The 19,213-nt window shown below is 42.0% G+C and overlaps 6 protein-coding genes across 21 annotated transcripts in view; 5 read left to right on the forward strand and 1 right to left on the reverse strand.

Moving 5' to 3' along the window:
• Positions 1 to 19,213, reverse strand: part of LOC105690021 (calcitonin gene-related peptide type 1 receptor-like) — a 112,438-nt gene that overhangs the window by 53,492 nt on the left and 39,733 nt on the right. Inside the window, exon 1 of one of the 13 annotated variants that reach the window (XM_048653586.1) lies at positions 11,336 to 11,471. The exons of 11 other annotated variants lie outside the window; for them this stretch is intronic. In XM_048653586.1, coding sequence (XP_048509543.1) covers positions 11,336 to 11,345 — 10 coding nt within the window. In that variant the 5' untranslated portion in view covers positions 11,346 to 11,471. Of the gene's footprint in view, positions 1 to 11,315; positions 11,472 to 19,213 lie in introns of those variants that run through there. One more of the 13 variants, XM_020854670.2, reaches the window with a different exon arrangement.
• Positions 19 to 4,881, forward strand: LOC105690019 (UDP-glucosyltransferase 2-like). 2 transcript variants are annotated; one of them, XM_048653570.1, is made up of 6 exons: positions 19 to 2,749; positions 2,825 to 2,946; positions 3,049 to 3,244; positions 3,347 to 3,578; positions 3,663 to 3,888; positions 3,974 to 4,881. In XM_048653570.1, the coding sequence occupies exons 1-6, from the start codon at positions 2,333 to 2,335 to the stop codon at positions 4,257 to 4,259; spliced, it is 1,479 nt and encodes a 492-aa protein (XP_048509527.1). In that variant the 5' UTR covers positions 19 to 2,332; the 3' UTR covers positions 4,260 to 4,881. The 2 variants fall into 2 exon arrangements, with proteins under 2 accessions (XP_048509527.1, XP_012262913.2); XM_012407490.3 differs by having other exon boundaries at positions 20 to 2,749; positions 2,825 to 3,244.
• LOC105690018 (UDP-glucosyltransferase 2-like) lies at positions 4,991 to 7,400 on the forward strand. Its single transcript, XM_012407489.3, has 5 exons — positions 4,991 to 5,606; positions 5,797 to 6,216; positions 6,333 to 6,564; positions 6,671 to 6,896; positions 6,997 to 7,400. Exons 1-5 carry the CDS (start codon positions 5,190 to 5,192, stop codon positions 7,286 to 7,288), a joined length of 1,587 nt encoding a protein of 528 aa, XP_012262912.2. The 5' UTR covers positions 4,991 to 5,189; the 3' UTR covers positions 7,289 to 7,400.
• On the forward strand, positions 7,688 to 10,872 carry LOC125500558 (UDP-glucosyltransferase 2-like). Of its 2 annotated transcripts, none has more exons than XM_048653572.1 (5): positions 7,688 to 8,653; positions 8,744 to 9,163; positions 9,243 to 9,474; positions 9,553 to 9,782; positions 9,865 to 10,872. In XM_048653572.1, the coding sequence occupies exons 1-5, from the start codon at positions 8,240 to 8,242 to the stop codon at positions 10,141 to 10,143; spliced, it is 1,575 nt and encodes a 524-aa protein (XP_048509529.1). In that variant the 5' UTR covers positions 7,688 to 8,239; the 3' UTR covers positions 10,144 to 10,872. The 2 variants fall into 2 exon arrangements, with proteins under 2 accessions (XP_048509529.1, XP_048509528.1); XM_048653571.1 differs by having other exon boundaries at positions 7,695 to 8,653; positions 9,553 to 9,778.
• On the forward strand, positions 11,462 to 14,551 carry LOC105690017 (UDP-glucosyltransferase 2-like). Of its 2 annotated transcripts, XM_020854662.2 has the most exons (6): positions 11,462 to 11,480; positions 11,991 to 12,277; positions 12,369 to 12,794; positions 12,902 to 13,133; positions 13,231 to 13,456; positions 13,557 to 14,551. In XM_020854662.2, the coding sequence occupies exons 1-6, from the start codon at positions 11,477 to 11,479 to the stop codon at positions 13,840 to 13,842; spliced, it is 1,461 nt and encodes a 486-aa protein (XP_020710321.2). In that variant the 5' UTR covers positions 11,462 to 11,476; the 3' UTR covers positions 13,843 to 14,551. The 2 variants fall into 2 exon arrangements, with proteins under 2 accessions (XP_020710321.2, XP_012262911.2); XM_012407488.3 differs by lacking the exon at positions 11,462 to 11,480 and having other exon boundaries at positions 11,524 to 12,277.
• On the forward strand, positions 16,135 to 18,333 carry LOC125500559 (UDP-glucosyltransferase 2-like). The gene is made up of 5 exons (XM_048653573.1): positions 16,135 to 16,628; positions 16,703 to 17,122; positions 17,382 to 17,613; positions 17,699 to 17,924; positions 18,036 to 18,333. The coding sequence occupies exons 1-5, from the start codon at positions 16,218 to 16,220 to the stop codon at positions 18,319 to 18,321; spliced, it is 1,575 nt and encodes a 524-aa protein (XP_048509530.1). The 5' UTR covers positions 16,135 to 16,217; the 3' UTR covers positions 18,322 to 18,333.

Here is a 19,213-nt window from a genome sequence, read left to right on the forward strand (position 1 = left end):
TTATAATTGTTCTAATTTTTTTTTTTTTTTTTTTCTTTTCTCTCACTTTTTTTCTCATCTTCAAAGCTTTTTTATCCGACCCTTTACGCGTCGCGAAAAAGAAAAAAACCCAGATGAACAACGAAATGGAAAAAAATATCAAAAATTTATCCGTCCAAAGGACGCGCGTCGCAGGTATGAAAATGCATGTTGTTCTTACGTTACGTCAGGTGAACTATACAGATCCGAGTGACCGTGGAAAAAAAAAAAAATACGCAGAAAATTTGCATCGCTTTGAAACCAGGTACGTATTATTCCGACGGATACTTGCAAACGTGTCGATCGTAAATTGAGATAAACGAAGTAAAAAATAAAACAGAAATTGAAGAAAAAAAAACCGAAGAAAGTACAACTGAAATGTCGCGTCAAGTTTTACAACGTGTCAGTAATTTTTCACGTGAGATACGAACGAGCTGTACTTTACAATAATTTATTGCACAACTGCACATATCATGTGTACGCGAACGGGGAGATTAGCACGAAATTCATGTTTATTTAAATTCCTTTTTTTTACGCAACGCCGGGTTTCGAATCAGCCCAAATTCACCTTTGAGTAATTTTCTTTGCACCTCTTTTCTTTCGAAAACGAGAATGTCCCTCCGTTTTCGTTCAGCAATTGCGTTTTTTCACTTCGTTCGAATATTTCTTTTCTCTTGTATTTAATAATTTCTCATTTTTTAAGGTCTCTTTTTTCGCAATCATTTTCGTTTTCGTACTCGTAAAGTTGCGAACCAAATTTCCCGAGTTCATAAAGCCAAAAAAAAAAAATTGTTCCTATCGAAATCGTGCATGAGTCTCGTACGATGGTAATTGACTCGGTAATTATTTCTCATTAGGATGACGAATCGTAATTAGTGTCTAGCGTTGATATTACCTTTCGGTACAAACACTCGCGTGCGTACCAACCTACTCTCCATAAATGCATACATATTTCTATGTACCGTACGTAGCAAATGTGGTCCCTAAAACTGGGATTTCAATCAACAAAATTAATTGATTAGTCGTGAAACGGTAACGAATTCATCGGTGTTTGATGATATTATTTGGACGTGGGATAAATTAATACGGGCCTACTGATATTTGTGACTGAGCGTATATACCTTGCGTACACGGTGATTCCTACATGTACACGGATACAATAAATGGAACCAATGACAACGAGTGAAAAGAAGTTTGATAATTTTTGTGAAAATGTCGCTCCTATGATCAAAGAAAAAACAAATCGCGCAGATATAACGGTTCGTGACGTGAAAGAAAAGCGGAGAAAAAAGAAGAAATCAAATGAAATGACGGAAAAAGAAAAACAGAGTTCTCGTCTTTTCCGTTTTATCGGATTTTAATCTTCATATCCACGCACATTTTATTTCTACTTCAAAAATATCAACGATCTACCTGGAGAAGTTTGATAATCTATGAGATTTGGTACAATCAACAGTGAATTGATCTTTCGAAATATATGATTTCCTTTTATTTTTTCAGTTTTCTCTGATTCTATTCCGCTCCATGAATTGGAACAAAGAGAGATGAGGATAAAAAAAAAAATCAAGTGGACGAGCAATCGAGATTGCATTTCGAAGTTTGCGTATACTGCGGTCGCTGTATATAGCACAGTAACCTATATACCATGGATATGTATACCTGCAGATAAATAGGTATTTAAATGAGGATCGGATGTTGTCGCAAACCTTTGCAATAAAGAGCGGGTTAACAAAAGCTCCGAGTAAAACTCGATCCCCCGTTTTATATCGTATTTACTTGCAAATACGATCGACCCTCCCTCATACCCGCGGTGCAACGTGTTACTTCTTTTTACTTCACTCGTTTCATTTATGCATAAAATCTCTTCTAACTGTGACGATATTGAATTTAATTTGTTTCTCGCAAAAGAGAAAAAAAAAAATCAGAAAAAGAGAACTGCGCTTTGTCATTCGCGTCCGAAAGTAATATGACCTTTAACGTACCAGAAACGTTCGAAGATTGTTTTTCTCCTCCTTCTTTCAATTTACATAATGAGAAAGGGAACATCGTTGAATCACGCCGGATATTTTTTAACGAAACAAATACGACACATCGTCCGATTCTCGATTTCGTTACGATCGTCTCGAATGTCGACCGCAAAATGTTTTAGGTAGGGGAAGCAGGTGGGTCGAAACGTAACGCGGAGTCGGTTGAAAAATAGTGGAGACCCTGATATGGAAGGAAGCGTGAGAAGGAGAGCGTTTTTTTTACTTCGCATCGGAACCGCGGAAACTTTTGATAAAAAAAAATCGTCAGTCAGCGAGCCGACGCAGAGATGAGAGGGTCGTGGTGTTTTTTTATACTGATATTAAATTTTCTCGCTCTATTCTGCAACGGCTACCGAATACTGGGTGTATTTCCCTTTAATGGAAAGAGCCACTTTGTCATGTTTGAACGCCTGATGAAAGGGCTGGCGGTACGGGGCCACCGAGTGGACGTCGTGGGCCATTTTCCACTCAAGAAACCCTTCCCCAATTACAACGACATCGTCAGTCTCGACGGCACCCTACCGAATCTGGTGAACAACATGACCTTGGATTTCGTTGAAAAAATTAGAAACGTTTACTCGCCGGCGACCACCATATCAACCGTCTTCGGCACCGAATTGTGCCACCTGATGGATCATCCCCGTTTCAAAAACCTCATTCAAAATCCGCCCGGAGATCCGCCCTACGACTTGGCCGTCGTTGAGGTAGGTGAGACGTGAGAACCGCCTGGTTATTTTCGCGATCAATCATCTCTCAATGATTTTTTCTCCGTCGCGAAGATATTCGGGGCTAACTGTTACCTGGCTCTGGGTCACCATTTCGGGGTGCCCGTGGTCGGGATAGTCACGGGTCTGATGTTTCCCTGGATTAACAAGCTGGTGGGGAATCCCGACAACACGGCGTACGTACCGAACAGTTTTTCGTCGTTTACGGGTAGCATGAATTTTTGGGAGAGAGTCGAGAACACCGCGAGTCACATCGCGATGAATTGGAAGTTCGACAGAGGCGCGAGTCGACAGGACGATCTGATAAAAAAATACATCGGTCCGGACGCGCTCAGCGTTGAGGAGGCGAGAAAAAATATCTCTCTGGTCCTCGTCGGTTCTCACTACACTCTGAACGGCCCCAAACCGCTGGCCAGTTCCGTGATAGAAGTCGGAGGACTCCATATCGAGGAAAATGAATCAACGTTGCCGGACGTGAGGGAAATACGACGAACGTTTTAACTCGATTAACGAATCGTATCGGTTGATTGAAAATTGTTGTTTTTTTTTTTTTCGTTTCTTTGCATTCGTTTGCAGGATCTGAAAAACTGGTTGGACGGAAGCGACGAGGGTTTCGTTTACGTGTCCTTCGGATCCATGGTGAAAATCGAATCTTTTAGCGAGGAGACGATAGCCGCGTTGTACGCCTCTTTGAGAAAATTATCGCCGATCAGGGCGCTCGTGAAAATAGCGGAACCGGAGCTATTGCTGCCGGGTCTGCCGAGCAACGTCATGACCAGCCCGTGGATACCGCAGGTAGCGGTACTGAGTGAGTCCATTCGACGAACGGAAGTCCGTTACGAAGAAGAGAATCATCATCGACGCGACGTATTTAATTCGTAAAAATTTTCAGAGCACAAAAATATTCGCGCGTTCGTTACGCACGGCGGTTTAATGGGGACTCAGGAAGCGGTCTACGCGGGTGTTCCGATGATAGGGATTCCACTGTTCGGCGATCAGGATCAGAACGTCCGACTATACGCCAAGTTGAAATTGGCGGTGATTCTGAATCTGTACGAAATAACCGAGGAGAATTTGGACGCCGCGTTCGACGCGGTGTTACGCGATCCCACGTACAAGTGCGTGTCGGTAACGAGTTTTCGTGTAACGTTCGCCATTTTGTTGTGAGAAAATAACCGAAATATATTTTTCTCGCGATTTTAGGAAAAGTGCGAAGATAATGTCGAAGAGATTTCGGGACCGTCCGACGAGCGCTTTGGAGACGGCGATTTTTTGGATAGAGCACGTCGTCAGAGACGGAGGATCCGGCCTGAAATCTCCCGCGATACATCTGACCTGGTGGCAAATTTCGCTGCTCGACGTTTACGCGTTTTTTATCCTACTGATAGCCGTTATCGGCTCGATAACTCTCGCCGCTATTTTAAAACTGAAGAAACTATTCCGGCGTCAGGGAATAAAAATTGCATTGACCCGTAAAAAAGTGACTTAGCGAAAACTATACTTATACCGAAATCGCTGTTTGATTTAACGATCGGCTGTTACCCCGTGTTTATTCATTTTATTTCAATCAGGACTACGCATCAGTTTCACAATGTGGAGAAAAGGCGGTTAGATATGTGTGAAAACTTTCCGTCCCGTACGGAGCGAGTTGAACCGCAAAGTAGATCGCCCGCTCTTATCTTCCGCGCCGGAGGTTCGGGTACCCCTTGAGATTCGGCAAACAAAATAGGCGACCGCGGAAATCAGCGGACGACGCGAACGGAATTTTCTCCGATTTGCCTCTATTGCGCCTCCGTCGAGTATCGCGAGTCAATCACCTATACATTTGTATCTTCCGACGATACGTCGAAGAGAGTGAATGGGGCGAATGACGAGGCAGAAAACGTCCGATAACGAGGATTAAGCAGATCCTCTCGAAAGTACGAATCATCGAAGATTAGATAAAAACGAGTCTAATAATACACGGCGATTGAAAATTCGGACATTGTACTCAGGAAAGCTGCGTTAATCCGGTCTGCCTCAATGGTCAGTTTCCATATCACGCGCTCTCGGAGATCATAGCGTACGCGTACCCTATTGAACGAATGTCACATGATACCGCTAATCAAAGACAATTCGCGCCATGGTTATATTTATCCGTCCTCATTGAAAAAAAAAACAAACTCCGGCGTACGTAGCAGTGTTATAAGTTCCAACTCACGATCGCGAACGATTCAGTTTCCACATGCCACCCGACCCGACGAACTCGACTTCGTCTCCCCCTCAATTTAATCCGCAGTGATAATCGAATTGTAAAAATTGAAACAATAAAAAAATAATCGAAGATAACGCAAAACTATATCTGTGTCAAGTTTTTCACTTGGAATATCTCGCGCTGTAAATTAATAAGACACTTGACCGTGGACGTTGAGGCGTCGGTATGCGCTTTTTAAAATGTTCACTTTTCGTAATCTTCGCGTCGACGTTTCTGTCGATCGAAGGTTACAGAATATTGGGAGTGATTCCTTTCTCGGGAACGAGTCATTTCGTGATGTTCGAAAGATTGATGAGGATTTTAGCGGAACGTGGTCATCATGTGGACGTAATGAGCCCGATTTCAATGAAAAATCCGCCGCCTAACTACAGACACGTTGTGAACTGGGAAGGCTCGGTTCCGGTAATTCGTAACAACGTGAGCTACGATTTCGCTGTCAGAGAACTAGGGGGAAAGTCTTTGGTACACACGGTAGCTACTACCTTCGGGACCGACCTGTGCGATCTAATGGGACTACCGAATTTTCAAGAATTTATTAAAAATCTTCCGAAAAATCCACCGTACGACCTCGCCATAATCGAGGTGAGTGGAAGTGAAAAAATTCATTCGCAATCGAAATCTCAGTTTTTTTTTTTTCCTTCAATTTTTTTTTTTCCACAACAACGACAAACGTTCCATTTTGTCAATCTTGACGATTCGCCGATTTGTCGCTTGACCAGAAACGATCGATTGGAAAAAAGAAAGAAAGAAAAATATTTCTCAACTTGTTCAGTATTTTGGCTCGCCGTGTTACCTGGCGTTGGGAAAATATCTGGGAGTTCCGGTGATCGCTTTCACGACGTCGCCGATGTGGCCGTGGGCCAACGACGCGGTAGCGAATCCCGACAATCCGGCGTACATAGCGAACACCTACTCCGGTTTATTCGGGAGTCTGAATTTCTGGAAGCGCGTTAAGAACACGCTCAGTCTGACGCAGAACAAGTGGCTGTTCAATTACTACACCGCCGGTCAAGACGATAAGATAAAAAAATATCTGGGCCCGAAAGCCGGGAGTCTGGAGGAGGCGAGGACCAATCTATCATTGGTTCTCGTCAATTCGCATTACAGTCTGCAAGGGGTGAGGCCGTTCACAACGAACGTTATCGAAGTCGGGGGACTCCACATAGACGACAATGGACCGCCGTTGCAAAAGGTGAGCGGCCCAATCGAAGAAATAACGAAAATTTACAATTTCTAAAAACCGCCGAACGGCTAATTCTTCTTCTCTTTTTTTTTTTTTTTTTTTTCTTTTTTACTCTCCGTTCACAGGACTTGCAAAAGTGGTTGGACGATAGCACGGACGGTTTCGTGTGCATATCGTTCGGTTCGATGCTGATGTTGGAAACATTTCCTAGGGAGGTGTTGCTGGGAATTTATTCATCCCTTGCGAAACTGGCCCCGACGCGGGTCTTGATGAAGATAGTGAAACCGGAATTGCTACCGGACGGTCTGCCGAGCAACGTTATGACCCTACCGTGGATCGCGCAGTACTCGGTTTTAAGTAAGTGAAAAAAAAAAAACGAAAATCGAAATCAAAAATTGTTGTAGAGCAGAAACAATAACTGGAAGGCGAGGAGTTTGCCTAACATATTTTTGTTCTTTTACAGAACACAAAAATATCCGAGCTTTCGTAACTCACGGTGGCCTAATGGGAACCCAAGAAGCGGTACAAGCCGGAGTGCCTATGATAGGCGTTCCGATATTCGGCGATCAACATCAGAACATGGATCTATACACGGCGAAACACGTGGCCGTACCTCTCAGCCTGGCTGATTTTAACGAGGAACGTTTGGACGCGGCATTCGACCTTGTACTTCGAGATCCGTCTTACGCGTGAGTTTTATTTTATTTTCCCAACGTCGATGAAAATTTTTTCCCCGATTCTTTGTCCGGTTTCATTCGTATTTTCATTCTCTTAATTTTTCTATAACAGGAAGGCGATGAAGAAATTATCGGCCGAATTTAGGGACCGCCCGTTGAACCCGGTGGACACGGCGATATTCTGGGTAGAATACGTGGGCAGACACGGGGGAGAAATCATCAGATCACCGGCTATGGATTTGACATGGTGGCAAATTTCGCTCATCGACGTCTACGGCGCTCTGATTTTATCCGCCGCTTTAATTCTATACCTACTCAAGACTATGATCGCTAGAATAATAATAGCCGTAAAATCTGCTACCAATGGCGAAAAACGCACTACGAAATCGAAGAAAAATAAATGAGGAGACGCTCGACGTTTTGTAAATTACTGTAAATCGCTAAGCTAGCTTATGTCGTATGTGATAGTTTTTATTTTTTCACTCTTGAAATAATAACGTTTTCGAAACTGTAAAATTCTTTGCTCAATTTGAAAACTACAGCGAGGGAGAAAAGGGGGGAAAAGGGTTTAAAACGATATAATACCTGCAAGTCATCGGGTGATGACGATCGGTTATACATAAATGCAAATTGTATCCTCGTGACATTGGTCACGCACAAGTAGAATTTAAAGAAGAGGTAATTTAAAAAGCGAAAAAAAGAGAGGAGGACGGGGGGCGGGGGGAAAAAATGTTCAAGCACGCAGGCGGAAGAAGCAGTTTGTAAATTTTCAGAATATAATCAAGTTTGCGCGGGAACGCGCACAGCCGGACCCGCCTCTTCATCCCGAGTGGAATAACGAGCAAGTGAATCGTTGCCCGCCGCGAGCTTCCGAGATGACCGTAAGTGATATTTGCTCGTCTTCTCGAGCCTACTGTGTTAACGACTCGAGGCGGTAATCAAGGTATACTAATCGCGAGGTACGAAGTCCGCGTCTAAAAAGAAGAATCGCAGAAGATAATCGGAGTGTTTTTACCTCACGGAACAGATATCCATAGAAAATACCTCCGCTTACGTAACCGAGACGAATATTCAGTGAGCGCTGATCCATCGACGGAACAGGATCACTTGAGAGATATCGGTGAACCTTATAAATCAGATATCGATGGACAAGATTTATCGGTTCACATAATTTGGGGGGGAATTAAATGACGTTGAAGAATCGCCGGTTTTTGGGGTAGTTGAAATTTCCGTCTTTGGATCGTTCGACGTGAAAGTGTAAAATTGGTGAACCGCGTCGACCGAAAATAATAAAAAACAAAAAAAAAAAAAAAAACGTTCATAAACTTTGCGACTTTGGAAAATTGGCGTTAAATATGAAGTCGACGGTGTTATTTTTCTGCTTCGCGATCGTGCTACCCGGCTTTCGATATGCGGGGGGAGCCAGAATATTGGGAATATTTCCGTTGCAGGGTAAGAGTCACTTTAACTTTCATACGGAAGTGATGAAGAGTCTCGCTGACGCGGGTCACCGAGTGGACGTGGTCAGTCATTTCCCTCTGAGTAAACCTCACGCGAATTACACGGACATAATAAGTCTGGCGGGTAGCGGTATGGTCGTTTTGAACAACATGGGCTACGAAATGTTGGCGACGATCGCCGGTGGATCGTTGAAGGAATTGACGGATATCGCCGGCACCGAGGTTTGTCGGTTCATGGAAAAACCTGAGATGCGAAATTTGATCGAAAATCCCCCCAACGATCCGAAGTACGATCTCGTGATAGTTGAGGCGAGTAAAAGAACGCTTAAAAAAAACGCGACAACGATAATCCTCGAACAATGACGACGGATAAACGAAATGAGCTATTTTTTTTTACAGTACTTCGTCGCTAATTGTTACTTCGCATTCGGAAGGCATCTGAACGTGCCGTTGATAGCGCTCAGTTCCGCGTCCATAATGCCGTTGGCGAACGAAGAATTGGGTAACCCGGACGACCCGGCGTACATTTTCGAATTGAACGAACGACCGATATCCGGTATAACGTTCTGGCAGCGATTACACAACACCGTTATCACGATATTTAGCAAAATAACGCTGTCTTACTATCTGAAAGAGCAAAATGCTCTGGTGAAAAAATACTTCGGTCCCGATATGCCGGGAGTCGACGTCCTGGCTCGGGACATATCACTGTTGATAGTCAACACACACCACGTCATTCACGGAATCAGACCTTTGACACCGGCAATAGTTTCGGCCGCTGGGATTCACATACACGACGACAAGAATCCGCTGCCCAGGGTAACGAAGACGTCGAGCCACACCGGGCTATTGTTTTGGGGGGCCAAAAATTTTCCTAAAACTGATTTTTTACTTTCAGGATTTGCAGAAATGGTTGGACGAGAGCAAAGATGGTTTCGTTTACATGTCGTTCGGTTCCATGGTGAGGATGGAAACGTTTCCGAAGGAATTTCTCGGCGAGGTATACGCGGCGTTCGAGAAAATCGCGCCGCTCAGAGTTTTGCTGAAAATTGCCAAACCGGAGGAACTGCCGGCTGGTCTTCCTAAAAATGTTCTAACGCGACCTTGGCTACCCCAAATCGGAGTTCTGAGTACACGAATTTGTTCACTCTGATATCGAAGCAAAAAAAGAAGAACGAAAATTATGAACTTTAATTATCGAATTGCAGAGCACAAGAATATCAAAGCGTTCATATCGCACGGTGGATTGGGAGGAGTATTGGAATCTCTGAGGTACAGCGTACCTTTGATAGGTTTGCCATTGTTCGGAGATCAACTCACTACCATAGCAGCTTGCGCGAATCGCGAAATCGCATTGAAACTCGATTACAAAAAACTCACGTCGGAGGAACTCGCGTCAGCGGTGAAAAAGATCGTTTACGATCCCAAGTACAAGTTAGTCTATATATCCCATTCGATCATATCTCGGAAGAATTCCGTAATTTTTTTTTCTAATTATTTCCGCCTCCACGTTTTTTCAGAAAAAACATGATCGTACTGTCGGAGGAATTTATGGACCGACTGAACAGCCCGCAAGAAACCAGCGTATTTTGGATCGAATATATACTGAAACATGGGGCAGATTCCCTACGATCTCCGGCCGTACAACTGACCTGGTGGCAAACGGAATTACTCGACGTTTACGGATTCATAATCGGAGTGATACTCTTGGCAATTTACGCCGTCAAGTTAATTGTTTCGAAAATATTGCGAACGATTTTCAAAACGAACGGGCCAGCGAAATCGTCGAAAAAAACTAATTGATTCGTATCCATAGAAGGAGGAGAAAGAAAAAAATAATTATCAATTTTTAATTGTTCTCTCCTACGTGACTAATTTCTATGAAAAAAATTTATCCCGGCACGATGCGCGATTTGTAAAAGTTTTTATCTTTTACTGAATTCATTTGAAGTCAGACGGAAATTTTCCGATAGCTTGAAAAAAAAATTTTTAGATGATAACACGTGGAGATCGAATGGTAATCAGATAAGAAGACAATCGGTGCAAGGTAATTGAGTATTGAAAAAAAAATGTGCCCAACGACATTCGATCTACCGAAAGTCACTTGACGGGAAAAAAGGAAGAATAGAACTTGGTCAAGCGAAGAAAAGAAAGAAAAAAAAATGATCACGACGCGATAATAATTAACGAGCACGTTCCGACCACGTTGTACAATTAAAAACGTAGGCTGGTTTTGTACGTCCAACAATAAATACACTCGAGATTGCGTACTGAATTTTATTGATGAAATCATTTCACTGATCAATATATAAAAGTGCAGTAGATTTCGGAGCTTTATTGACACGTGGAAGATGTCACGCGATCATATCATCAAAATTTAAATCTTTCAATTCTAATCGTATACGAATATAATATATCAGCAGTAATAATAGAATTTTTGTTGCTGATTTTTTGGTCTAATAATGCTCAGAAGATCGTCGTGATAGAACGACTGAAAAATGCACTTGCACTTTATATAACGCCACGAATGAAAAATATCCCGTTACAATTATTGCTTATTTATTCAACAGTATAGTATTTCCACAAAGCGGCGGTTCGCCTCTGCAAATTTGATATCAGATTTTTTCACCTCTCGTTTATAAATCGTTTTATTACCTAGCAAGGTCGTATGCAGCGCAAATCAAACAATGGTTTAACGTCTGCGTTGAATAAAAATGTTGCAAAAAACCAATGAAAAAAAAAAAGGAAAACTAAAACAAACAAACGTTATCAGCGAAAAATAAATTTCGCATTCGAAAAAGAAATAAAAAAATAATTATCGACCCGCAGAAAAACAATGATTAAAATCACGTGCGAGTAAGTGAATCTATGAGGCAACGATCGTAGATAGAATTGATGATTTTTCCAATGGGACAAAAAAAAACTATCGACTATCATTTAAAGCAGATATTACGTAACGTGTTTGTCGTACCTAGACTACACAGTCATTACCTATACGCATTAGTTGGTTGGAGTTGTTGCAATAGAAACTAGAAAACTAAATATTGACTGAGGTTAAAGATCAGATTAGAGTTTATCTAGTTGCAGACGTGCGGTACAAACACAGGCGGAATTTGGGTCTTGGGAACGAAAATGGGTGAGTGTATATCTTATCTGGGTGTACTACTGTCAGAAAGAAATCGAATACGTGCGTCCGTTTAACAGAGAGTCAGGACAAATGTTTGCCTCTAGATAAATTTATTACGCGACTACGCCGTTTTGATTCTCGTAACGCGATATCGTTATGCCTCTCATGCGATTCAGAACGCAGGCGCAGACGATGCACACGATATTTTAGAACCGGCTAGCGCTAGATCAACGAAGACAGAATTGTCCGTGTACATTCGGTGTATCACTCCGCGTCCAATAGGCGGATCAAACGGCAAAATTTTCCGATCTACGATCGATCGGATCGTCAGTTCGGTCCAAGAAAAAAAAAAAAAAAAAATGAGGGGTAGAGGATCGATCGCGAGTACCGGGTGTTCCTTTGTGGCGAAAATGTTGTTATCGTTATTGTTAACGTTACTGGCGGTCAGTTCGGTGAACGGGGCGAGGATATTGGGATTGTTTCCCTTGAACGGTAAAAGTCATTTCGTCATGTTCGAAGTGGTGATGAAAGGTCTGGCTGACAGAGGTCATCGAGTAGACGTCTTGAGCCCGTTTCCGCTGAACAAACCCCATCCGAACTACACCGATTTGAGCATAGCGGACGACGTGCCGCGAATGACGAACAACATGAACTACGAACTCGTCAAAGCGATATCCGGTTCGTCGGCGGGCCTGTTCATACACATGACCGGTACGGAAATATGCCGATTGCTCGAATTACCGCTGTTGCAAGACCTCATCAATAATCCGCCGAAGGATCCACCCTACGACTTGGTGGTAACGGAGGTAAGTGAGCGAAACGAAAACGATCTTTGAAAAAAAAAAAAAATAAGAAGCAGAAGTTCTAAAAAATCCAATCACATTTTTCCCCGAACAGTTATTCTACTCGAATTGTTACTTCGCTTTTGGGAGGCACCTCGGGGTACCGGTCGTCGCCATAACTCCCTCGCCGATGATCCCGTACGCTAACGAGCCGCTCGGGAATCCCCTGAACACGGCGTACGTGTCGGACATCGAAGACGATTCGATAAAGAATTTGACATTTTGGGGAAGATTGAAGAACACGATAATCACCTGGTACAGAATATTTCAAAGCAGATACCACATCGAGGTGCAGAACGACTACGTGAAGAAATATTTCGGCGAGGATATGCCGGAGGTGAGACAGTTGGAACGAGAACTTTCACTTCTGTTGGTGAACTCGCATCATTCGTTGAACGGTGTGAGGCCGTTCACCCCTGCGGTCGTGGAAGTCGGCGGACTTCACGTCAAGAAGAAGAAGAAAAGCGATCTTTTACCATCGGTGAGCAAAGAATAATGGTATTTGAATTTTTTCTTCACGCCGTCGAATAGATGCAGCCGTGGCAACGGAGGAGGCGTATTTGAAAAAATTTTCGCGATTATTTACAGAACGTCAAAAAATGGCTAGACGAAAATGACCAAGGTTTCGTTTACTGTTCATTCGGATCTATGGTAAAAATAGAATCCTTCCCAAACGAAACCGTACTGCAGATATATTCAGCTTTTTCGAAACTCTCGCCTATAAGAGTTTTGATGAAAGTCGCGGTCCCGGAATCCCTGCCACCCGGTCTCCCGAAAAACGTATTGACGATGAGTTGGCTCCCGCAGGAAGAAATTTTGAGTAAGATAAAAAAGGCAAAAAAGAAAACGAACCGAAAGAGCATGGAGTCGAATAACGATTCGCCCGAACGAAATACTAAAATCTTCGTTATTTCCAGTGCACAAAAACATACGTGCTTTCATAACGCACGGAGGTTTAATGGGAGTTCAGGAGGCAGTTACGTACGGAGTACCTTTGATAGGCGTTCCTCTGTTCCGCGATCAGCCGATAAATATAAAAAATTGCGCCGATAAAGGAACGGCCGTTTTCCTCGACTACCTGAACCTCACCGAAGAAAATATACTCGGCGCTGTTAACAAAGTTCTAAAGAATTCAAGTTTCAAGTAAGTTTCGTTGGAACGAACGATCGTCGCGTGCGTTGAATGAGATATCCCGATTTCTAAATTTTTCTTCAAATTTTTGTTTTCTTTCTCTACCCCGCAGAACCAACATGATGGATTTATCCGCCCGATTTCTGGACCGAGAAACTCCGGCTTTGGATACGGCGGTATTTTGGATCGAATACATTTTGAGACACGGAGGTGATGCTCTGAGGTCGCCGGCGGTAAAACTGACGTGGTGGCAGTTGGCTCTGGTCGACGTATTGGCTGTTATCGTAGCTTCGATTGTCCTCGCGCTTTACCTGATCAAGATCATCGTTTCGATGATCCTGAGCAGGTTAGCGTCGACGAAAAAACCCGTACTTACTACCCCTAAGAAAAGCAACTGAACAACGAGTATACTTGAACCGTGAATCATGGGGAAACGAAGCCTGAAAGATCAGCACATGCCAGCCGAAAGAATGCGGTGTCAAAATTTACCAAAATCGTGTGTAACGCTACTGCCCAAGATTATACGTTGAAAAACAAATAAGATAAAACGAAATGCGAAGCGGCTATCGGGACGATCTCGATTATAAACGCCGTGAGTCATATTTGCATACAGTATTACCCCACAAAAGACATGATTTTATCATGTGATTCGTTATGAGTTAGACTACTAATTTAACTGATTAGAAAAGATTTTTATCCCCTGTCAATTGAGACGCTAAAATTATCTCGAGTGCAACGCCATAATAGTGAATAAAGGTAATCGGTAGTTCGGACCGTCGAAGTTAGACATCGATACAAAAATGATCTGACCAAAAATTAAGTCCCTATAACCATACCTCGATCGACATTTGTAGGATACGAATTTTAGCTGTTATGAAATAAAAAAAAAAAAAAACTGAACAAATAAAAAAGCAACGGTTTCGCGAAGCTGTGAACCTATTAAAAATAAATTCTACTCGCGCGTTAGTTTTGTTCTTTCATTTTTCACTCTGAGAAGAACAAGCCTTTTACAACTAGGTGATCAAACGGGTACTTCAATGATGTATTTGTATAAATTTATCTACATACTGATTTGAACGTGAACAATAAAGCCTGTAATCCCGCTAATTACTGTGACTTTAACACCTGTTCTTTCTCAGCAAGATATCGTACACGATAAATCTAAAGCTATACGTCAAGTTTGATAGAAGAAAATTTCGTACGGTTTTATCTCCTCATCGTTGGATGAGGATAATTAATCAGAGAAATCTACAAGCAGAAACATATGCGAGTGATTCAACGTCGGCAAAGTACGCTGGCTTAACTTTTGGAGGGAAGAAGTTCTCATTTTCCTGCACACGTAGAAGAGAAATGAAACAAATTTGTTTTCTTTTCTCCTTCCTCTTGCATCGAAACCGAAGAAAAATAGGCTACAGTTTCATCCGCCACTATAAGTACAACGGAAGAAATTTTCCCCCCTTTTTTTTTTTCCGGGTCCGTAGCGAGACGAGATTAATTAATGATCAAAAAACGTGACTGGCAAAGTCGTATCGAAAAAGAAAAAAAAAGGAACGAGGCGTTGCAAATGGCGTGTATAAATCGTTCGGGTTTTGGTACAGTGAAATTTCCAGGCAAATTTACACTTTTTATCGAAGATCCGTAAAGATCGAGTATACAATACGAATCCCGAGTGAGGCTCTGGCAAAGTTCGTCGAACATGCGGCTATACACACGGCTATAACTCGCTGTACATTATACATATACTCCGCGGAATAATAATTACTTGTGCGGTCACAAGTTTCATGTAACAATAATTGCCTCGCGGTTATCGAACTCCGTAATAATTATTCTCTCTAACGGAGCAACGATTCCATCTACACCACGTTACAGGTAGAGAGCGCGCAATCTCAAACTTGGAGATAGCTATCTTTCGCGAGATGACCGAGAAAGAAACGAAATTATAAATAATTAATCAATCAATGCGATGTCGATTTTCTTTATCTATTTTTCCTAATCGAACGAAAGGATTTATCGCGAACGAAGTTGAAATTGTTCGAGTCAATTTTCGAAAAAAAAGGCAATAACTATCTACGTGGAAATTTTTTGAAAGATTTTCTTTTCGAAAAATCGACATCTCCACCACGAGAGAAAAGAATTTTCTTCGACTGTAAGAATTTATTCGAAGACACCGAAATACTTTTTACATTTCGACGGAGGCATAATCGCGCAGATTTTGATTTTGCTCAGCCACCCGTGAACGACGATACCCGACTGACTTCACCTACGGCGTACCGATTGGGCGTCGATTTCCGGGCGATTAGATGCAGTGGTTGACGAACAGATTATGCGTGATTACGCGTGCAACTGGGTTGCCCGACGATATATACATATGGGAGTTATTTTAATTTTTCGTTTCATTTTTTGATTACTTGCATCAGTTTTCGTTCGAATGTTATCGCCGATTCGTCTGTGAACCGAACAACGACGAAAGTGAAAAAAAGTTGAATGAAAAAAACAAAAAAAAGACCCAATTTTAACGACGGAGTTTCGAACGCAAAACATTTTAAACGTATCAAACTTCAGCTGCAGTTATAGATGTGTTTCGCAAATAATGTAAATTTACATAAAAACCCCTTCCACGATATTGTTGAGACCTTGAGTCGTTTTACGCTCGGGATATACGCGAGGGAAAAAAGTGCGGCAACAGTAACGATCTTTCTTTCAATTAAAAAAGTCCGACGAATTATATCGGAGTATCGACAATTGTCGCGGGTTATAAAATAATCGGGGAAAAATGCACGAGAATCATAGTAGACTGATATTAATGCTCGGTTTTTTTTCCGTCCCGTTAAACGTCGGGGGATATCGAATTCTCGGTGTATTTCCATTCCACGCTCCGAGTCACTTCGTGATGTTCGAAACGGCGATGAAAGGTCTGGCGTCGAGGGGACACCGGGTCGACGTAGTGAGTCATTTTCCCTCGAAAAAGCCACGTGAAAACTACAACGACATTATAAGTCTGGCGGGAAAATCTCAAGTTTTGACGAACAACGTGTCCTTCGAGGTATTTCGATCGAACGGAATGGAAGAATACGGTATAGATTTTATCGGGAATCAGGTTTGCGATTTGCTGGGTATACCGGAGATGCAAAATCTCATAAAAAATCCGCCGAAGGACCCTCCGTACGACCTCGTCATCACCGAGGTAAGCAGAAGAGCGCGACGTGCGAGAATTTTCGAAAAGTTTCCAAAGACGAAAAATGTGATTTTCGTTTTCAGTTTTTTTACGCCGGTTGTTATTTCGCGTTCGGGCGAAGCCTGAACGCGCCAATAATAGCTATGTCGTCTTCCGGATTACTGCATCACTCGGAAAAGGCTTTTGGAAATCCTCCGGAAACGGCGTACGTGCCGTTGTTCAACGAAGGATCGATAATGGGAATGAATTTTTTCGAGAGATTCGAAAACTTCGTGTCAACGGTGGGTATAAATTTAATAGTCAAAGACTCGACGGAGGTGCAGAACGACATGGTGAAGAGGTATTTCGGACCGGATACGCCAGTCACGAGTGAATTGGAAGAAGATTTGTCATTACTTTTGGTTAATTGTCACCACAGTCTGAACGGAATTCGCCCGACAACCCCGGCGGTCGTCGAGGTCGGGGGTCTCCACATACAAGAAAAAGACATAGAGCTACCGCAGGTAAGCGATACCCTGAAAAAACACAGACCGAAGATACACAATGAAGAGAAAAGGAAATTAAAAGGAAACTCGAAAGCGAAAATATTAAATTTGCACAACTGTTGTTTGATTTTAACGCTCCGTCGACGGTGCGTGAGAAGAGAAAATCGTTTACGAACATTTTCAGAATTCCTTCAGTTTTTTTCCAGAAAAAAAAAACGAGAATTTTATTTTCTCCACATGTCGCTGGGGTTTGATAGAAAAATGATAAATTTTACAGGGGTTGAAAAAATGGCTAGACGAAAGCACCGAAGGTTTCATCTACATATCTTTCGGTACGATACTGAAAGCTGAGACATTGCCGAAAAATATTATCGACGAATTGTACTCGGGATTCGAAAAAGTGAAACCGATCCGCGTCCTCTTTAAAGTTTCATCACCGGAAGATCTACCGCCTGGTCTTCCGGACAACGTGTTAACGATGAAGTGGATTCCTCAGATGCAAATTTTGCGTGAGTTTATTAAAAAAAAACATCGAAAAAATTGGGAGCAATAATTTCTCCATTCATCTCTTTTTGCTTTCATCTTTTTTTCCAGAACATAAAAACGTAAGGGGATTCGTAACCCACTGCGGTTTGATGGGAGTCCAAGAAGCGGTGGCTTTCGGTGTCCCGATAATTGGAATACCGATGTTCGGCGATCAGCCGCGAAACGTTAAAAATTGCGTAGAGAAGGGTGTCGCCGTACGTCTTGACTATGAAAATATAACGGAGTATAATTTCGTGGGTGCCGTAAACGCCGTAGTTTATGATCCGAAATACAAGTGAGTTTGAGCCGTAATTTAACCGCAATTTTACGGTCCCGATAAAAAAAGAAAAAAAAAAAAAAAAAGGTGAGAGAAAGAGGGGAAAAAAGCTCAACTTTTTGTTCGCAGAGAAAACATGATGAAATTATCGAGTGAATTTTTGGATCGACCGACGGACCCGCTGAACACTGCGATTTTTTGGATCGAATACGTAATCGAACACGGAGGCGATTCTCTCCGATCGCCGGCCGTAAAAATGACATGGTGGCAGTTAGAGTTGCTCGACATTTATGCGAGTATAATCGTTGGCCTGATTGTATTTTCGTATCTCCTCAAATTCTTCCTGTCAATTTTAATTCGTCGAATTTTTCGGAAAAAAATAACTCGACCGATTCAACTTGATAAAATAAATTGAACGATCTGAAAATCTGATTCTTACAATTTTCCGTAATCCATTGAGTTGCGTTTGATTTTCTGTTTCATTTCGTTTTTATTTTTTATTTATTTATTTTTTTCTTGCTCCGCCTCGAACACATCATGGGAGTGAAAAAAAGTTTGATCTTTCGCCAGCCTCTGGATCGAACATGTGAATTATCCAGAAAATCGGAAACTATCTTTTCCGAACCATTAAACCCTTTCTAATTCTAAGTGCTCGGTAAACTCTATTCGAAATCCATACCATGTTTTCTACGCCCCTAAACCATTGTACGTATACATTTCTATTAACTGACTTTTCAAGCCTCTCGTACATGCTCCGAAAACTTCGCTCCTATTAAATCATCCATCAGCTAATCAATTTACCGTAAATTCGCTCCTGAGTGTATTTTGAAATTTCGTATAAATTCGGGCTAATTAAATTTGAGGTAAGGTAGAGTCGCCGAATATCGTCTCCTTTTTGGAAACACAAATGTGTAGAAAAAAAAAAGACCTGTTGCGAGTGAAATAATGAATCCAACGTCAAATGTCAAGTGCATTATTCCTTCATCGATAAAAATAATTAAAAATCCGTTAACTTTGCTCCGAGTTAGCGAGGGACAGCTGACCATTGAAAAAAAAAACACATTTTATAACCCGGAAGTTTTTTTATATCGTTTTAAACACGCGTAATGAAAAATTCATTATGACAAAAAACTTTCGTTTCAATAATTCAAGCGTATCAATGTTTAATCGATCTTTTTTTCCTATTTTGAATATCTCCTAGTTGAATCTGCGTTTTATTGCCACCAATTTTTTGCCCTGGGCTACCAAGGTGACCAACTTCGAATAATAATCGGGATATCGAAACTAAATGACGTTTCTCGTAAGAA

This window comes from Athalia rosae, chromosome 4 (assembly GCF_917208135.1).
Source record: "Athalia rosae chromosome 4, iyAthRosa1.1, whole genome shotgun sequence".
Lineage (NCBI taxonomy): Eukaryota > Metazoa > Arthropoda > Insecta > Hymenoptera > Athaliidae > Athalia > Athalia rosae.

Bases quoted from the DNA above. Each gene is read 5' to 3' on its own strand.
- LOC125500558 (XM_048653572.1), top strand. From the start codon at position 8,240: ATGAAGTCGACGGTGTTATTTTTCTGCTTCGCGATCGTGCTACCCGGC. The intron at 9,164-9,242 runs GTAACGAAGACG...TTTTACTTTCAG, and splicing joins ACAAGAATCCGCTGCCCAGG to GATTTGCAGAAATGGTTGGA. The intron at 9,783-9,864 runs GTCTATATATCC...ACGTTTTTTCAG, and splicing joins ACGATCCCAAGTACAAGTTA to AAAAAACATGATCGTACTGT.
- LOC105690019 (XM_012407490.3), top strand. From the start codon at position 2,333: ATGAGAGGGTCGTGGTGTTTTTTTATACTGATATTAAATTTTCTCGCT. The intron at 3,245-3,346 runs GTGAGGGAAATA...ATTCGTTTGCAG, and splicing joins ATGAATCAACGTTGCCGGAC to GATCTGAAAAACTGGTTGGA. The intron at 3,579-3,662 runs GTGAGTCCATTC...AAAAATTTTCAG, and splicing joins ACCGCAGGTAGCGGTACTGA to AGCACAAAAATATTCGCGCG.
- LOC105690017 (XM_012407488.3), top strand. From the start codon at position 11,831: ATGAGGGGTAGAGGATCGATCGCGAGTACCGGGTGTTCCTTTGTGGCG. The intron at 13,134-13,230 runs GTAAGATAAAAA...CGTTATTTCCAG, and splicing joins CCCGCAGGAAGAAATTTTGA to TGCACAAAAACATACGTGCT. The intron at 13,457-13,556 runs GTAAGTTTCGTT...TCTACCCCGCAG, and splicing joins CTAAAGAATTCAAGTTTCAA to AACCAACATGATGGATTTAT.
- LOC125500559 (XM_048653573.1), top strand. From the start codon at position 16,218: ATGCACGAGAATCATAGTAGACTGATATTAATGCTCGGTTTTTTTTCC. The intron at 16,629-16,702 runs GTAAGCAGAAGA...TTTCGTTTTCAG, and splicing joins ACGACCTCGTCATCACCGAG to TTTTTTTACGCCGGTTGTTA. The intron at 17,925-18,035 runs GTGAGTTTGAGC...TTTTGTTCGCAG, and splicing joins GTTTATGATCCGAAATACAA to AGAAAACATGATGAAATTAT.
- LOC105690018 (XM_012407489.3), top strand. From the start codon at position 5,190: ATGCGCTTTTTAAAATGTTCACTTTTCGTAATCTTCGCGTCGACGTTT. The intron at 6,565-6,670 runs GTAAGTGAAAAA...GTTCTTTTACAG, and splicing joins CGCGCAGTACTCGGTTTTAA to AACACAAAAATATCCGAGCT. The intron at 6,897-6,996 runs GTGAGTTTTATT...TTTCTATAACAG, and splicing joins CTTCGAGATCCGTCTTACGC to GAAGGCGATGAAGAAATTAT.